Here is a 17,208-nt window from a genome sequence, read left to right on the forward strand (position 1 = left end):
ACTCAAGCGCGAAGCACTGGTTCCTGTCCCAGACCAGGCCTCATGGAGAAGACAAAAATGTCACCACAAGAGGGTGAAGGCTGGCCCGGGAGAGGAAGCCGAGCGGGTCATTCGCAAAAGCCCCATCATGGCTGCAGAACAAGCAGCGCACTCCCTCCGGGTAAAAGGCAGCATTGTGGGATATCCCTACCCAGCCCAAAGCAGGACCGAAACACAAGTCTGAGGTGCTATGGGAGTTTATAAGTATGTAGGGGCAGCACCCCTTCCTGTCTCATCAGAGAAATTAGCCTTTTAGCTGATACCAGCAAGGTGATTTGTATGTGTTATAGCCCTATTCAGGGTTAAGTATGTAGGGGTTTATTAAATACCCCTTCCTGTCTCATTAGAGATGTTTACACTTTGTCTGATACCAGCAAAGTGTATTGTATGTGTAGAAGCCCTATAAAGAGTTAAATGTGAAAGGGTTTATTAAATACCCCTTCCTGTCTCATTAGAGATGTTTATACTTTGTCTGATACCAGCAAAGTTTATTGTATGTGTAGAAGCCATATAAAGGGTTAAATGTGAAAGGGTTTATAAAATAGCCCTTCCAGTCTCACTGGAGATTCTTGGCTCATACCAGCATATCTAATGGCTAGTGTAGGAACTCACCTATTGAGGCTTGCCTTGACGTGGCAGGTGAGCTTATATATTCAAATGGCCATTGGAATAAAACTAAAGAGCCTCCATTTTGTTTAAATGTACATGAGGATTTAGGCCAGAGCGCAGGTAACGTTCTCTTTGTTTTTACTATGTATTTTAAGCTGTTGGATACTAAGCTACTGCTGCTGTAAGCGCGGTGCTTTATGTTTGTGTTTAAATATTAACACTAACTTTGGCCAGTGTTTGTGACCAAGTGGCTACAAAAAAAGACTGGACATACCCCATTTGTAATACCTTGGGTTGTCTACTATTGCAAATGATATGCCATCATGGGGGTAATTATCCTTCCTGGGCTACCATACGGTCTCAAAGGCAATGCAACCAATCTGATGAATTTCAATGTGAAAAAAACGAAAAATGTAACATGCTATATTTGACCCTGTAACTTCCCAAAACACCATAAAACCTATACATAGAGGGTACTGTTTTACACGTGAGACATCGCTGAATACAAATGTGTATTTTATTGCAGTAAAAGCAAACAATATTATGACATTCACTGTTAAAATGTCATGTAGATCCGTCAGTGAGCTGACTAAATACTGGAAAGTTACCTGATTCAAAGGATCTTAAAAACTTCCCAAGATTTCTAATGGACAAAGAGGGACACTTTAATTTTAGAGATGTTAGTGGAGGTGTGGTCAGGGGCAGGGCTGTTCAGATTAATTTTAGGTGGCTTACTTATAATTTATGCAACTAAAATGTCATTTAAAACAAGAACAATGTATCTTATTTACAAAGATGATGTTCTAAACATATTTATTGTAGTTTAAAAACACATTACTCTGATACTATTATTGCTTTGGAGCTGTTATACACTCAGGCACATCAAAAATATGGAGCTCCTAAAAAAAAGGGACAGAGGGAACTGGGTCAAAAATAGAAGACTTAGTACCTCACAACATAGCTCCTCTTTAAATCAGACTGGTGGGCCGAGTCCTAAGGTAGACATCGCCAGTTATACAACATGTGTCACTAGCAATGTCACCAAGAGGTGGGGTCACCCAGGGAAGGGGCTGTCTCGTCCAAAAGAGGGTGGGTTACCACAAAAAAAGGTGCAGGCCCGTCACCTGACATGCAGCCTAGCCAACTCCAAGCCTTTGCAGGGTGCACTGCTGAAGCACTCCTCGTGTATTCCTAATGCCTACTGCACAGTGTGGGTACTTTTAATGATGTGTGCTCGTGCTGTTGTGCCCAGGTACAGCACCCCAAAATCAGGATTTCCCACCAGAAGCAATACATTTAGGAGGCATGAGACTGTCCCTCCTAAATAGAGACACTTAGTAGGGTTAGATCTTAAGAATTGGCATCAAAATAGCTGGGATGATCAAGTCCAAGATTGCAGTCCTGACTTCCTGCTGTCACTGCAAGTAGCAACTGAGACATTCAAGCTAAGCTGAGTACTATCTCCTCCAGGGGCTGGAGTAGTATCTCATATACAAGCCTAAATGCTATAAGCATGTGCAGGGATACAAATTTACATCTTACAAGCAATGCTGGATGCTCCATTGCAGATCACGTGTTTGGCATGTGGCAGAGTTAAGTGTAAGAAGCAGGATTTAGTAAGTAAATAAATGAGTAAGAGTGGAGACGCAAATGTATCACAGAGGTAATGGAATTGGGCAGTTGGTGAGAATGTGGCATTAATAGTGAAAATATTGACTACAGCGCTGGGTAAGTATAGTCAGTAGCAGATGATGTGAAAGATATGGCCCTAGAGTTTGCATTTTTTGATGACGTGTTATCAAAGTGTTCTTTTTTTTTTTTTTTTTTAAAGTGGCTAAAATACTAAGAATGGGGAAATCACCATGGAAAGTAGAGTTAGCAGGAAAATTTCATTTTTACACTACTTTTTATAACAGAACGCTATAGTAAAGTAAATATTCATTGATTAATTAGGTCTAATAGTTTATGTGTATTTTGTTTGTAAGTATTTTATATTTCTGAATACTTTGTCCTTAATATTATTTAGTGTTCACCCATTTTTACAATATATCTAAACTAACTGGATTGCATGATCTTAAGTCTTTTTTATTTCCTCTCAATTGATATTGCAATATTTTGAACAGTTACATCAATTTGTTTTTAAATATATGTATATATTGTTATGCAATAACTGGATCCCTCTGTTAGCTTTTCATTTACAAATCTTTATAAATTAATGTGTAACAGTATATTTAATTTCATCTTCTGAAAAATAGACTTTTTAAAAGACTTGACGTTCGCTATCCTAGGCATTAAGTTAAAAGGGAAAAGACGCTCAATATCACAGCCTCATTTTATGGCTGTCGGGAGTATTTCAGCAGTTTGTCAGTAAACACACCCTTGTGAGTCTGCACTCTGTCAAAGCTTTGGTAATCCCTTTAATCTGTGCAATGCTTTTGCTAACATTATTCTTCTTGCCATTCACTTTTGGACAATCTTTTTACCTTAGAAGTGCAGAATAATTTAATACCAGTTTAAACCATTTTGTTGTAGCCTTTCTTCTTTAAAGAGTGTCTGATAGACTGACTATTGACAAATCATGGTTCTCTGACCAAATGTTGAATAATTATGTAATCGTATGACCTGGGATGTCCTACATCATAAACACTGATGGTTTCATTATCTGCTATCAATTGAAACGGGCTACCATTAACTTTCTTGACCTGCATGATAAAATGAAAACATTAATCTACCGAGGACAAAAAAGAGTTTCAACAGGCAGATTTGAAGGTGACACATTCCTATGGGTATTTAAGGCATTGTTTAGGTGGCCAGGGCATGTCAGCTTTGAGAAGAAGGAAACTCAATTGCTTTTCTAGGAATGACTAATTATAATACAGAGTTATAGATCAATTTATTGACTCTTAACAGAGTAATCCGCAAAGTTACTGCTGTCTTTTTAAGGGCAAAGAGATAATTACTATAATACCTATAGAGGAGAATGACCAGTTGTCCCCTAGAGAAGAGAAAGCTTCTAAAATAAACATCCGGCAGATCATCAGGGAATTGTATTGCATTTTTCTATTTTCTATTTACTTACTTATTGGAAGCACTGAAATATGTGATGTGAAGGTAGATTACCCGTGGCACGCAAAAATTAGGTGCATGGGAACAAGGCCAGTCTAAAGCATTGTGCTACCTTTGTCCAAAAATACAGTATTGCCCCAGGTTTCTTCCAAGCCCCAGCCTATGAAGACACACACACACACCACCACCTCTGTTCGTTACAACATATAAACTTTCTTCTTCTGCTTTCTCACTCACTTAGTATTCATTTTCTCTACCTACCAGACCATCCCTCAAGCCTCTATATCCACCAATTGATATCCGCTGCCACTGATTTTGACTATATTAAAAATAGCTTCCATTGCATCCCCAGTACTGTTACCTCAATCCCTCCTTCATTTCTTGGTTATTTCAATTCTCATTGTAGTATTTGTTCCATCACATTTTACCTGCCAAATTCCTCCAATTCATAAGTCATGCCCTATAGCCCATCCTCCCTTTATTTTTCCCCTCTTTGATATATCTTCCCCAGCCAGATCCCCCACAATGCATCCACCTTGGCCTCATTTTACACAGTACTTCTGCCCCTCACACATACATATTCACATTCCACACATAAATTCACGCTTAAACACAGATTCACACACAAAGTGCTATCCCACCTGCCTCCTGGAATCCAGTGTTAATCTACTGTGAATGGGAGAATGTAGGGTTATAACGCCACTCCGTCCCACCACAGATTTTCCAGAGCCAATTAGTGTAGCTACAGCAGCTATACAGAGCACCCTTTACTGCCCCACCAAGGATCAAAGGCAGCTTTGCTACATAAAGAAGGGACCCCCGTGCAGATGCCACTCTGGGTATGTAGCCCTGGAAGGTCAATGATCCCTATTGAGGGAAGCAAAATATTTCCACCAAACACTGCCTGGGTCCAGTGGATCCAACTGGGTCCTGTTCTTCTGTTGTTTTTATTACTAATGGCCAATGCTCTACACTCTTTTCATGTTTGCCATACTGTGTTCTAGAGCAGTGGTTCCCAAACCAGTCCTTATGGCCCACCATCAATCCAGGATTTTTGTATTTCCCTTTTATATTCCATGGGAGAAACTAACAAAACCTTGACAGTTGTTGAGCCATGAGGACTCGTTTGTAAACCACTGTTCTAGAGTAAACCCACCAAAAAATGAAAATAAGAATAGCAATAGTGATGTCCCGAACAGTTCGCGGGAACCGATCGCCAGCGAACACGCGCGATGTTCGGTCCGCCCCCTATTCGTCATGGAGGTGGGAGGGTCTGGGAGGGAGGGTCTGCTGCTTATTGGCTGGAATGTGTCTGCTGACTGTGAGGTACAGGGTCAAAGTTTACTCAATGATGACGAATAGGGGGCGGACCGAACATGCTATGTTCGCCGGCAAACGGTTCCCGGGGAACTGTTCGGGACATCACTAATAGCAAATCAATTGTTCTCCAGCAACTGGAACAAATGAATAAAAAGTACATCAAACACAGAGGATTAAGGATAAAGTAAGTTAAAAGACAAGGTGAGAAATACCTTACAATAGCACTGTTCCTATTATGTTTTGAGTGCTGAAAGAAACAGCCCCGAGTGACAGTGTAGTAGATTTTGGTGTTTACAAGCAGAGCTTGTGGACTTTCAGTGCAGCTTAATAGGAGTGTCATAGACATATAGGAGCTGTCTCTTTTAGGTCTGCCAGTAAAACATGACTAAACCTTCAGCCTGTGCTCTAGATATGATAACTCTTTGCCCTGACTGTACAAAATGAAAGTCTGAAATCTACTCGAACTACGGAAGGGAGTGGAAAGGGAGCAGCAGATAAAACATAAAAGTTCAGAGAAGACTTTGTAAATCTCAAGAAGGAAAATCTTTCAGTGAAGCTAATCCCTGGAACCCACACATATACTAACATTTGTGCCTCACACGTCGATATAAAAAAATTGGCGTTTTTTAGATCCAGATTGTAGCAGTAATGTTATATTTGTCTCTTCTGCTCTTACTCAAGAATCCGAGAAAAAAAAGAGATTGACCCCTTTTATAAAGTGTCTGTTCACACATGTAGAGAATCCTCATTTGGCAAAACTTCAAAAAAACTTATTCTTTGTTATTCAAAGGTCTACTTGCAAGAGACAAAATAGTTTTGTTTCTTTATCTCTCTTCAGAATAACACAAACTCAGAATGTATCTTTCATCAGTCTTTTTCATTTACTGTCAAGGAATGTTGGAAACTTGTCACAGTTTTACTGTAGCTTCTCTCGAGTTATTGATATCTATCAAGAAAGGTGTAAAAAACATTCTTCATGACTGAAAAGATGCCAAATATTCTATGAGATTTTTAGATTTTTTTTTTTTTTTTGTGTATGTGTTTGTTTTTTTATACCGCTTATGCAAATAAATGATGTGTTTGTATGAAATTCTAATGACAGATTTAGTCTGTCAAATTAAAAGTCTTTAGAAGTGATGTAAATCCGGTGAGATTTGGAAAGGCTTAAAGCATCAGAACACTTTTTAGAAAGTTCAACTTGGGTTCGTGGGAGATCAAGTGCAGGTGTCACTAGGAGATCCAAGGGTCTTCAATGAAGTGATCATTCTCTGTGTTGAAGGCATGCTAGTGTCAGGAATCCGCTCTGTAGTGAAGTAAGGAATACATCAATCTGATTGAAAAGAACTGCTGAAATTCTGGAGCCAGAAACAACCAGCACAAGCCTTATAAATCCATGAATGCGGGGCCTTGTGCTTTTGTTCACTCCATTCCAGCCCCAAATTATCAGCCCCTCTTTGCTGATGTATGGAGTAACTGGCTGGCCGAGTGTTTATGAACAGTTATCATCCACTACTTTGGATGTTATCAGAGGAAGGGACGCCTGCCGCAGGGTCTGGTCTCTCACCCTTTCTATTACTACCTGTCATTGGCAGAGAGTGTGTGGTGAGGCTGCACAGTCACCCTGTACGAGTGTAGATAGTTTCTGACGGCTGATCAAAGGGGAAAACCAAAGCACTGATAACAAGTACATGTTTCATGTACTTTTAACTTTGAGAAGGCATTTGCATTTTACTTTTTCATTCCTTGGCTGGCACAGAGCGAGCTCAGTAAATGCAACATATTCAGTTACCTTACTGCAATAAACATTTTCTAGTTTAAGTAACAAAGCAATACTGTAATGCTGTTCAGTCTGGGAATGGTTTAATTGTGCTCTCGATGCCTTAAAAATTAAAAAAAGCTTTAGTGTTCCCTTTGAACTTAATCTAAAGTTGTACTCATTAAAAAAAAAAAAAAAAAAAAAACAGAATGTGGCATTCTAAAGAAAATAAGTACCCAATATGACTGCATTTGTGATTACCAGACTTCAGACTTTCACAATTGTGGCCTGTGCCCCAATATGTCAGCCTATATTTATGTGTCATAATGTGCATATTCAGCACATGCTAAAAACTAAATATATGTTTAGATTCCTTTAATCTGTTATCCTAGTACTAGTTTTTTTTAATAATGCCACATTCCAAGTAATTAATAATTCTTAATTGTGTGTGTGTGTGTGTGTGTGTGTGTACGCATACACACTGTAAGAATATACATTTAAATTTATATATTAATGCAAGAGGAAATATAATAACATCTGAAATAAAAAAATATTTAAAGAAGTAGCATTATATATATTTATGAAAACAGAAAGTCAGAGACACTGGGGTTCATTCACTAAATTTCAAAAACTTAAACAAAAAAGCAAATTACATTTCTAATATAGTCAAAATCTTATATATATTTTTAATAAATATATAATTCAACATTTGTATAACCAGCAGCTATATTCACAGCTTGGTTGTTTTTACCTCAGTTTTTTGCAATTTTGTTTTTCACGAATTGAAAAATTCATCAAGGCAAACAGGTAAAAGGATTGTACCTCTACCCACGTCTCTCAGTGTACATCTTGGATAAGGACTAGTCACACCCCCTCAACAATACCTCCCGCCATTTAAATCCTATAATTTCTATAATCCTTCCTCTCCCCCACCCCCCTAAAAAAAAGAGATTAGAAGCTGGATAAAAATAATTATTTTACGTACAGGTTTTAAACTGGAAGTATATAAGTTTATATAGAATGTTTAAATTAAAACAACAGTAAGCAATCTAAAGTGTCAAACAATAGTTGTCACACATAGCTGTTCAACCATTGTAGCCAGACTGCAGCGAAAATGTATTGAATGTGATGGAATGGAGGAAAAGCTGAGATTTTTCTTTTCTCCACAAGAATCATTTGAGCCAGGATCACTGTGGAAGAATAAATATTAAAATGCTGATAATTCATGTTGTATCTTGTCTTTATGTATGGCTTATTCAATAAAATAATGATATTTCTGTTCTTTCCGAAGCTTTCTATCTGCCAACTACAATACTGTGCTGGTATGTTATCTCCTTATTAACGTGACACATTTACCTGTATTCCGACAATACTGATTTATGTGATGCAGGTGTTGTCACCTAAAGCATTGCACAAGCTCTGTTATTACCTTGATGAAAATGATCATAAACATGTTAACATGGAAAGAAAATCTTCTACACCTAACATGTAAACATGTCCATCTCATATGCCATTGTTTATCGGCCAACCTGGACCAGATTTCCCATTAAAGCCACCGAGGCCATGGCCTCGGGCGGCAGGCATGAGAGGGGAGTCACAGCAAGTAGAAAGATTAAGGATCTCCCTCACCCTCCAGACTCGTGCTATTCTCATGCTAGTTGAGCCCAGCCCTCACAAAAGAAGCATGCAGACCTGCTTGTTCTCCTTCTGGCTTGCGGCGCAGTGGCAGAACTTAAACTCTGAGTCACTGGGCCAATCAGAGGAGAGTGCAACCACCCCTGTGCGATCACCTTCATACATATAAGGGAGGCTGAGGGGACCAAATGAGAGGATGTCGAGGACAGCCTGCACAGAAGACCCTGCCCTGCCATACCCTACTATGCTCACATTAGCCTACCCTTTTCACTATCCATACCACCTTAGGCAGGTGTCAGGTCCTAGGGCTTACCTAGTTATTTACCAACCTGTCCAACAGGAAGCCTGCCAAGCCAGCAGCTGCCTGCCTATCCCACCTTCCAGTGACCAGCAACAAACAACCTCAAAGACCACTGGATTGCCAACTAGATCTTTATTCGCCAGTTAGGTCGGTGTGTGTATCTCTGCATGGGTAAGTGTGTATGTCTCTACATGGGTCAGTGTGTGTCTGCATTGGTCAGTGTGTGTGTCTGCATTGGTCAGTGTGTGTGTCTGCATTGGTCAGTGATCAAGTGTTTGTGTTTCTGCATGGGTAAGTGTGAATGTCTGCATAGGTTTGTCTGTGTGTGACTATGTATGTGCACGCATGGATCGGGAGTGTGTTTGCATACATCACTGAGTGTTTGTGAAGAAAAAGATTTAATAAAAAAAAAAAATTAAATTGTTGGAGAGTATCATGCATATCTACATATATAAGCATGTATTCATCTATCAACAAAACACAGTGGGAGGAGCTAGTATATACCTTTGTAAGAATAAGTAGGAACTTGAAATGAGAATCTGTAATAGAGTAAAAGGGAGACAATAGTGCAGATGGTTTTAAAAAATATATAAAATATATATAAAAGGTGATACTCACAAACATAGAGCCATATAGACACTTGGCTCTAGTTGATGAAGCTTTAGGATCCTAAGTTGGATTCTTACCCCTCTTCTACGTAGGGAATATTTGGTGATATAGATGATGGTAATCCTTGGTCACATTAGGCTAGTATCCCCATAAATAAGGAGTAGTTCCACAAAGTATGGAATATTGTAAATTTATTTAAAACAAATATATAATAAAAACATAAAAAGAAAGTGCAAATAATAATAGAAAGTAGAATATTACGTTCTCCAATAGTCCAAAACTAGTGATGTCCCGAACAGTTCGCCAGGAACTGTTCGCCGGCGAACATAGCTTGTTCGTGGCGAATGCGGCGGGCGAACATATGCGATGTTCGGTCCGCCCCCTATTCGTCATGGAGGTGGGAGGGTCTGGGAGGGAGGGTCTGCTGCTGATTGGCTGGAATGTGTCTGCTGACTGTGAGGTACAGGGTCAAAGTTTACTCAATGATGACGAATAGGGGGCGGACCGACCATCGCATATGTTCGCCCGCCACGAACAAGCTATGTTCGCTGGCGAACAAGCTATGTTCGCTGGCGAACAGTTCCCGGTGAACTGTTCGGGACATCACTATCCAAAACGCGTTCCGCCAAAAGATTGGCTTTCTTAGTTGGTGGATTTACTGCTTCCCTTGTTGCCTGGTTATATAGGTCCTTAATTGGACAATTAATCACACTTGTATGGAACGCATTCTATTTATATGTAGTGTGTGTGTGTGTGTATGTATGTTTATATATATATATATATATATATATTTATATTATCAGCAGAGTATAAATTACACTAAAAAATTACTATTAATATAAATGTATATATGAAAGGGGGTGCATTGAGGAAAATGTCCTTTGGGCAGCATGGTGGATAAATGGCCCTGGTGCCAACAAATAATAATAATAACAGCATTATATGCTGTTATCTCAGCTTTTATTCTGGTGTAGCAATCTATTCAATAGCAGTCTATATCTGTTCTCCCTTACTCGGTTTTAGACTGCCTAGTGTCAATTCTGTGCATATTTTACACCTGTCTTCAGCAGCTAATAATATATTTATTTGGATAACATATAATCACGTGGAGGTTGCAGCTATGACAGCCACAGGTTCTGAGATAGTGATAATGTACACAGGGCCAAACCTTTAGCAACCTCACACGTGGGTTTCTGACATCCCAGTATTGTCCCCTTGCACTGCACAACCATAACACTGAATGCAATGAATGGGTCTCTCAAAACAAACTAATTACTGGTAATCTGTTTGGAGAAGCGTTACTTGGGACTTGTAATTTATTGGTCGTACCAGAATGCCTTTGAGTGGAATACATGATTTAGACATGCTATTATTGATTTTGTGCTATGTATTTAATTTTACATGTTTACAAATTTAACTTGCAAAGACATGAAATGTTTGTTACATGAAATTATTTTCATGCTTTAGTTTAATGTCAAAATGTAAAGGGTTACTCCAAGCACCATGACCACTTCAGTGATTTAAAATGGTCATGTAACTGTAGTCTGTAGGTACAGCTTTCCTCTATGAAATGCTGCACATATGAAGTCTAACTCCTCAGCTGACGGATGTGTAACTCCACCTCCTGCAGCATCATTGGGATGTGATCAGCTAGTCAGAACTAGAGTTCTGGGCTAGTAATATCTATTCTGTGCAACCTCTGGCCAATGGCTAAGAGCAGTCAGTTGGTCCTCTCAGCCAATGTATGGCTGCGGCTTCCAGCTTCTGCAGAAGCAAGAAGCGCATCACTCTACCACCAGGGAACATCGGAGGCCAGGTAAGTGGTCAAATCGTTGCTAAACGGTTTGCTCCATTACTGGGAACTGGGCCTGGATACTCCTGGTATCATTACCACTACAGTGGCCTGTAGTGGTTATGATGATTAAAGTAACCATTTAATAAAGAATGATATGGCTTACATCTATTAATTGCTGTATGTTTATATACCATCAGAGTTATTCATTAACCCTGAAATTGTAAGGAACTGACCAGATAATTGCAAACTATCATCTAAAATATCCGAATTGGAAAAATGATCCAACTCAGCTCTTTTTGAAGCTTGGATATTTTGGCCTTGAATTTGCAATTAAGTGGGCTATTACTGACAATGCCCAATTTAGTGAATAACTCTGATTCTATTTACTAAAGATTCCAGGATACCTATCCCAGGTATGTACTTAAAAAAGACTATAGCCACCAAAACAACTTTAGCTTAATAAAGCAGTTTTACTGTATTGGTCATGCCCCAGCAGTCTTACTGCTCAATTATCTGCCTTTTGGGAGTTAAATCACTGTTGTTTCTGTCTATGCTGCCCTAGCCACACCTTTCTTGGCTGTTACTTGCACATTCTGTATGCATTCTGTAATTTATTTTTCCAATTTCACTTAGATGTTACTTACTTTAAAAGTTTTTACCTCCAGCTCTGTAAATTGAACTTGAATTGCATACAGGAGGCTCCTGCAATGTCTAGCTATCAACAGAGCAGGAGATAAACCAATTAAACAGAAATTGCAACAAAGGAAGTGTAAACATTAGATGACTCTACAGGAAGTCTTTAGAAAGGCTGTGCAAGTCACATGCAAGGAGGTGTGACTATGGCTGCATAAACAAACTAATTTAACTTCTAAATGGCAGATAACTGAGCAGTGGGACTTCAGGGACATGATATATACACTAAAACTCCTTCATTAAACTAAATTTGTTTTGGGGACTATAGTATCCCTCTACGTCATATTTGGTCTTTTATATATTGCACATTGCTGTTTAATAGCTGAGATGCAACCGATTTTACAGATTTTGCTAGAAAAATATCTTCTCAGAGAATAGCATTGTGAATTAAGTAACAAGTTTCTCCTATTTCCAATCAATTGCTGCTTTGAATTGAGTGGAAGCAGGCATACCTCCTTATGGATTGATGATGATTTCTGTTGCTATGTTTTAAAGCAACAAACTGCAAAGTATATAGTTTATATCACTTTGTTAATACTTCATGTATACTAAAAAGGCAAACTGAGTGCATTTCATATCAACATAAATATGTTATCCTAGTTATTGCCTCTAATAGGTTTGTGGATAAGTCTCATTAGTTATTTTTAAATATAAACATAATTTTAAGTGGTATGTTGGGGATTGTTCTTCATGTTTACTGATGTACTGGTTATCTGCAGAGCTCCACCCTCAATACCATTAATTTAATGCATTTTCCATGTATTATCATAGTATAGTGTATTAAATGAAATAATTTTAGTTCCTAGTTTTGTGTTATTTGAACGCATTCTCTTTTTGTCAATATTCATGTAAAGTGTGTAGTGTATAGAATACCTGTAATTTTGGTTGATTCTTCAAGTTCCATCGTTACCTGTAATATAAACAAAAAGTATCTGTTTAGTTTGCAATGTCTGTCTAGTGACTGACCCTAAAGCCCAGACAGTCAAATTTAGTAAAGCCCAATGAAAAACATCAGAACCTCTCAACATTGGGAGGTATAGATAGTATCGGTTGATGATCTTGCAGGGAGTATTGTTGCCAGTGATGCACCTTGTGTCACTGACAACTCCCATAATGGGCAACCCATCCACTGATCCTGAATTTGGGACTGTTCAACAGAAAGTGGGACCGTTTGGAGGCCTGCCCCCTTGCCAGAATTACATTTTTAAAATACTTTTTATTTTTAGTAAAATGTTATTTTGTATTCTAAATTTGATGAGATTTTTCTGTTGCACAGTCTTTAGTACCTGTTCAAACCTTCGGGATTGCAGGTTTAATACCCAGAGGAGGGTCAACTCGCCTTTTCATCCTTGGGAGAGCAATAAAAAACATCATTACAATGGATGATGATCAATGTGTCCAAACGAATTTTGAGTTTCTTATTTGAAACATATCAACACTTACAACATAGTAGTGGCAATAACTAGTGTTTTTGAACATTTCAGTCTTTGAACATATAGCGTTTGATTGTTTTTGTATATAAGATCCAATTATCATTGCAAAGGAAAATATAAATCTAATATAAATCCTTCTTTTTCTTACAGGTTCATATGATCGCAGTGTAACTCTGCTAGAAGTGTGTGGTAGCTGGCCAGAAAGTTCTGGGCTCCGTCACATCTCATCCATCGAAAGCACTGATGAAGGCCTTCGTGAGCGACTGGCCGATGCTATGTCCGAGTCTCCGAACAGAGATGTGGTGGGATCAGGAACAGGTACAAAGAAGAGGTGTGATATGAGGTCCCACAATTATTTTCTTTATCTTGATGTTATGTGTATTACTGTTTTATTTTTAAAAATGTTTATTATTTATATGCATGTTCATTGTATGTTGAAATTGACCAAGGAAGATGCAAGAGTAACCATTCATGCTGGTGCCTACTTTAAGCTATAGGTTGCATATGCTAAAATGATATCCCTCTCTCTTGAAGACATCATCTTATCAATGAGTAGGTAAACAGTTAAGCTCCTTAACCACGACTTTTTACCATGTCAGTAAGGTTCCCTGCTTCAAGTTGTTTTGGTTAATAACTAATTCAATGTTTTCTAAAATGTAAAAAGAAATATTCACTTACAGAAATATAAATAGAAAATAAAAATAATATAGATCACCGCATAATTCAAACTCTAGATTTTCCATCACATATAGAGTTACTCACTAAATTAGTTGTAGACATTTGACATGTGAATCAAAAATGTAATCAAAGTTTAAAAAATTTTCAAATCTGCCTTTTTTTTCTCACACATTTTTGGGTCTTGGTCTAAAAGTTGTAGCTCCCTTTGTCCATTCTCTGCAATTCCCACTGTCAGTGGAGTTCTATAATGCCATGCTCTATTATTCCCTTTACTGGTATTGAATTTAAATCATTTTAGGACTGGATACATTTATCGTGAGATAAATAGCAATATTCATAATATGTTCTCTGTTGTATTGTGTGCATGGTATATGCCTCCGGGGTATTTAATTGCAAGGTAATCCATCTCTGTAGTGTTCAATTATATAGATAAATAATCTCATTTATTCTCATAGATCTAATAAGCTGCCCTTCTCACGAGAGGTTAAGAGACGTAAGAGACACTTATAAATGTTGTGCTTTGCAGTAATCGTAGTGGATCCTGCTTTCATTTGGTCATTTGAGTAACAATATTTTCCATTACATTACAGAACAAGGGGTATCCTGACATTTTGCTTGATCTTTGATTACTTTAAAAATATGAATGGTAGTTTGAATGTAGATCTCACCGGTGGCTTTTAACCTCTAGAGACATAAATGGCAACATAGCATGTGCCAAAGAAATGCCAATTAAATATTTAACATATAATTTCTAGCAACTGTATACATTTTGTATCTGCGTGGTCCTATTACTACTGCCATTTAATACTCACTGCCTCGATTTTTTTTATTTTTTATAATCCTACATATAGATTATTTTCCAAGTGATGAATTAGCAACCATTAACCCAGTCAGTGCTTTTTTTCAAACTGATAGAATTTATTTTGACTATGGGAATTTCTTCCATATAAATATAAATTAAGTTACTAATAGTTAGACATATAGAGATGTTTCAAAACCTCTAGCAATATGCTGATAATACATTATATATTAAAAAAAAAAAATATGGCATTCATTGTAAAAAGACTATTGGCCAAAGGAGTAATGAGCAAAATATATGTAAATGGAACCCAGTGGATAGGTTTGGGTACAATGAGTTTATTATTCTTTATAGATCACTGATCAACAGTTTCTCTCATTAAACCTCTGTATAGCACTTTTTTCACCATACCATAGTATGACTAAAGGAAATCCGCTTACCATTATCAGATATGACTACGATATTCATAGTTTGATTGAGTAGAAAAGGAAGCATATTATTGAGAAAAGTAATATGCTAGGGTGATAAGTATTTGTCTTGATTGCTTTTTGTCTCCAAAGCACAAAAACACTTTAGCTGTGATAGGAGAATTGTTCCAAAATGAATATACAGCTTTTGCTAATACACCGGTCTATATTACATGCTAGTATAGAGGATAATGTGAGGATTTTACTGTAAAAGCGGCACTGGGACATGTCTCAGTGCTGCCTGAGAGTAGTGAAGTAGTTTCAGACTTTGGTGGGAGCTATTCATATGTCACTGCTGAAAGCTCTCAATAGTATACAGTTACCCATTGCAAATACAGAATAAATAAGGTGGGCTTGTAAATGTACTAGTCTATTATTTTTTTCCTATCTATTGCTTTAAACACAACATCAAGTCAAGACAAATTTGCTGCACTTAAAGCCACATTGATTCCACGCTTTTCAAAGCTTTTTAATATTTTTAATTGAATAAACTGAATAATGAACATGAACTAATTTATTGATTAGAAAGCTAACTAGCTGAATACCTCTATAACTGGAATTAAAACTGCCTTTCTCTTTCAATGGTATTGTGTTTTATATATAAACTACATATATTCTCAAAGTGTAGCAGTTACTATGGAAATGGAATGGTCTTGCTGAATTCCATGCAGATATGTAGTCTTACATTTTTTTGTATAACTGTCATGACCACCAGGATAGTGACTTATTGGCTGTGTTTAATGCTCATACCATATCCCTATTGAGTATTGTTTAATTATTATTATTAGTAGTAGTAGTAGTATTTATATAGCACCAACTAATTCCGCAGCACTTTACAATATTATGAAAGGGGGGACATTTTACAATAAATGAGACAATTACATAGTGACACAGGAACAATAGGTAGATGCTCAAACAATCTTACAGTCTAGAGGTTAATGAGCATGTGTTGTGTATTTGCTAGTATTGGATTTAAGTGTGTTTTCTATTATTTAACCCCTTAAAAGCTTAGGACATGCTGGCACACCTTGTGTTAATATGCCATAAAGACAAATTACTTACCAGAATGTATATCTCTCTATCCTGCAATATCTGTAAAGGGGGAGCCAGGTATAGCTTTTCTCAGAGTCATGGGAGTTACTGTCCATGGTATATTAAAGCCAGATATTTCTTATTTGGCAATGCCAAATAAATCCAGCATTTAAACAATGTGCTCTTTCAAGTATGTGTTCTATAAATACCACAATATCTTATATGAGGTATTTTCAAAATCAGGACAACAATTACTTTCAGGTATTTCTGTAGCTACGCTAGTTTTGTAGAAATTTCAGTAGACAAAATGGTGATAAAAACTGTTTTATTTCTACCTTTCTTTCCCTTTTTAAAAAAAAATATTTTATTGATAAATGATGGGATATGTATTCATGTAGTATATCACAAGAAAGCCCTCTCTGTCCTTTAAAAAAAACGAGAAAGAGAAAAATTAGGGTTGAACAAGTAAACGTTCACAATTGTTTGTGTCTTTTGTACGTTGCCAAAAAAAAAAAAAAAAATATCTCTGGTTAAATCTGAGGATCTGTAGCAGTGACCAAAGCAGTGTTTGTGCCCAACTGTCTGTTCATAGCCATGTGTGAACTAAGCAAAATACAGGTTTAGCATTGCAGCATCTGTTGGCAGGAAAACACTTGACATGATTTAGGAAAGTTTTATGTGATCCTGCCTTGGTTATTCTGTTAGACTTGTGTTTGATAGTATGCCAGAGCCCACTGTAATTACTGCCTTTTTTCTCCATTGTGACAAAATATGTAATTGTTTTTCTTGTTTACTTGCTCTTAAAACATTTCGTATGTGATCTTTTATTGGATTTGTCACACTGGTGTTTCCATGACTCGTTGCTTATACCTTTTTAGCCACAAATGTTTCATCCCTTAAATTTCAATATCCTGTTTATAAGCTTATAACAAAGGAAACATTGAGGGAAATGTTTAAAAGTGTGTCTGTTACAATA

The 17,208-nt window shown here is 37.4% G+C and overlaps 1 protein-coding gene across 4 annotated transcripts in view; it reads left to right on the plus strand.

Moving 5' to 3' along the window:
• BCAS3 (BCAS3 microtubule associated cell migration factor) overlaps positions 1-17,208 on the plus strand; it is a 1,245,307-nt gene that overhangs the window by 1,165,101 nt on the left and 62,998 nt on the right. For 2 of the 4 annotated variants that reach the window (XM_063455132.1, XM_063455142.1), the window contains one exon: positions 13,407-13,574. In XM_063455132.1, the coding sequence (XP_063311202.1) occupies positions 13,407-13,574 (168 nt within the window). Of the gene's footprint in view, positions 1-13,406; positions 13,600-17,208 lie in introns of all 4 variants that reach the window. The other 2 variants (XM_063455152.1, XM_063455162.1) reach the window with 2 other exon arrangements.

This window comes from Pelobates fuscus, chromosome 1 (assembly GCF_036172605.1).
Source record: "Pelobates fuscus isolate aPelFus1 chromosome 1, aPelFus1.pri, whole genome shotgun sequence".
NCBI classification, from domain to species: Eukaryota; Metazoa; Chordata; class Amphibia; order Anura; family Pelobatidae; genus Pelobates; species Pelobates fuscus.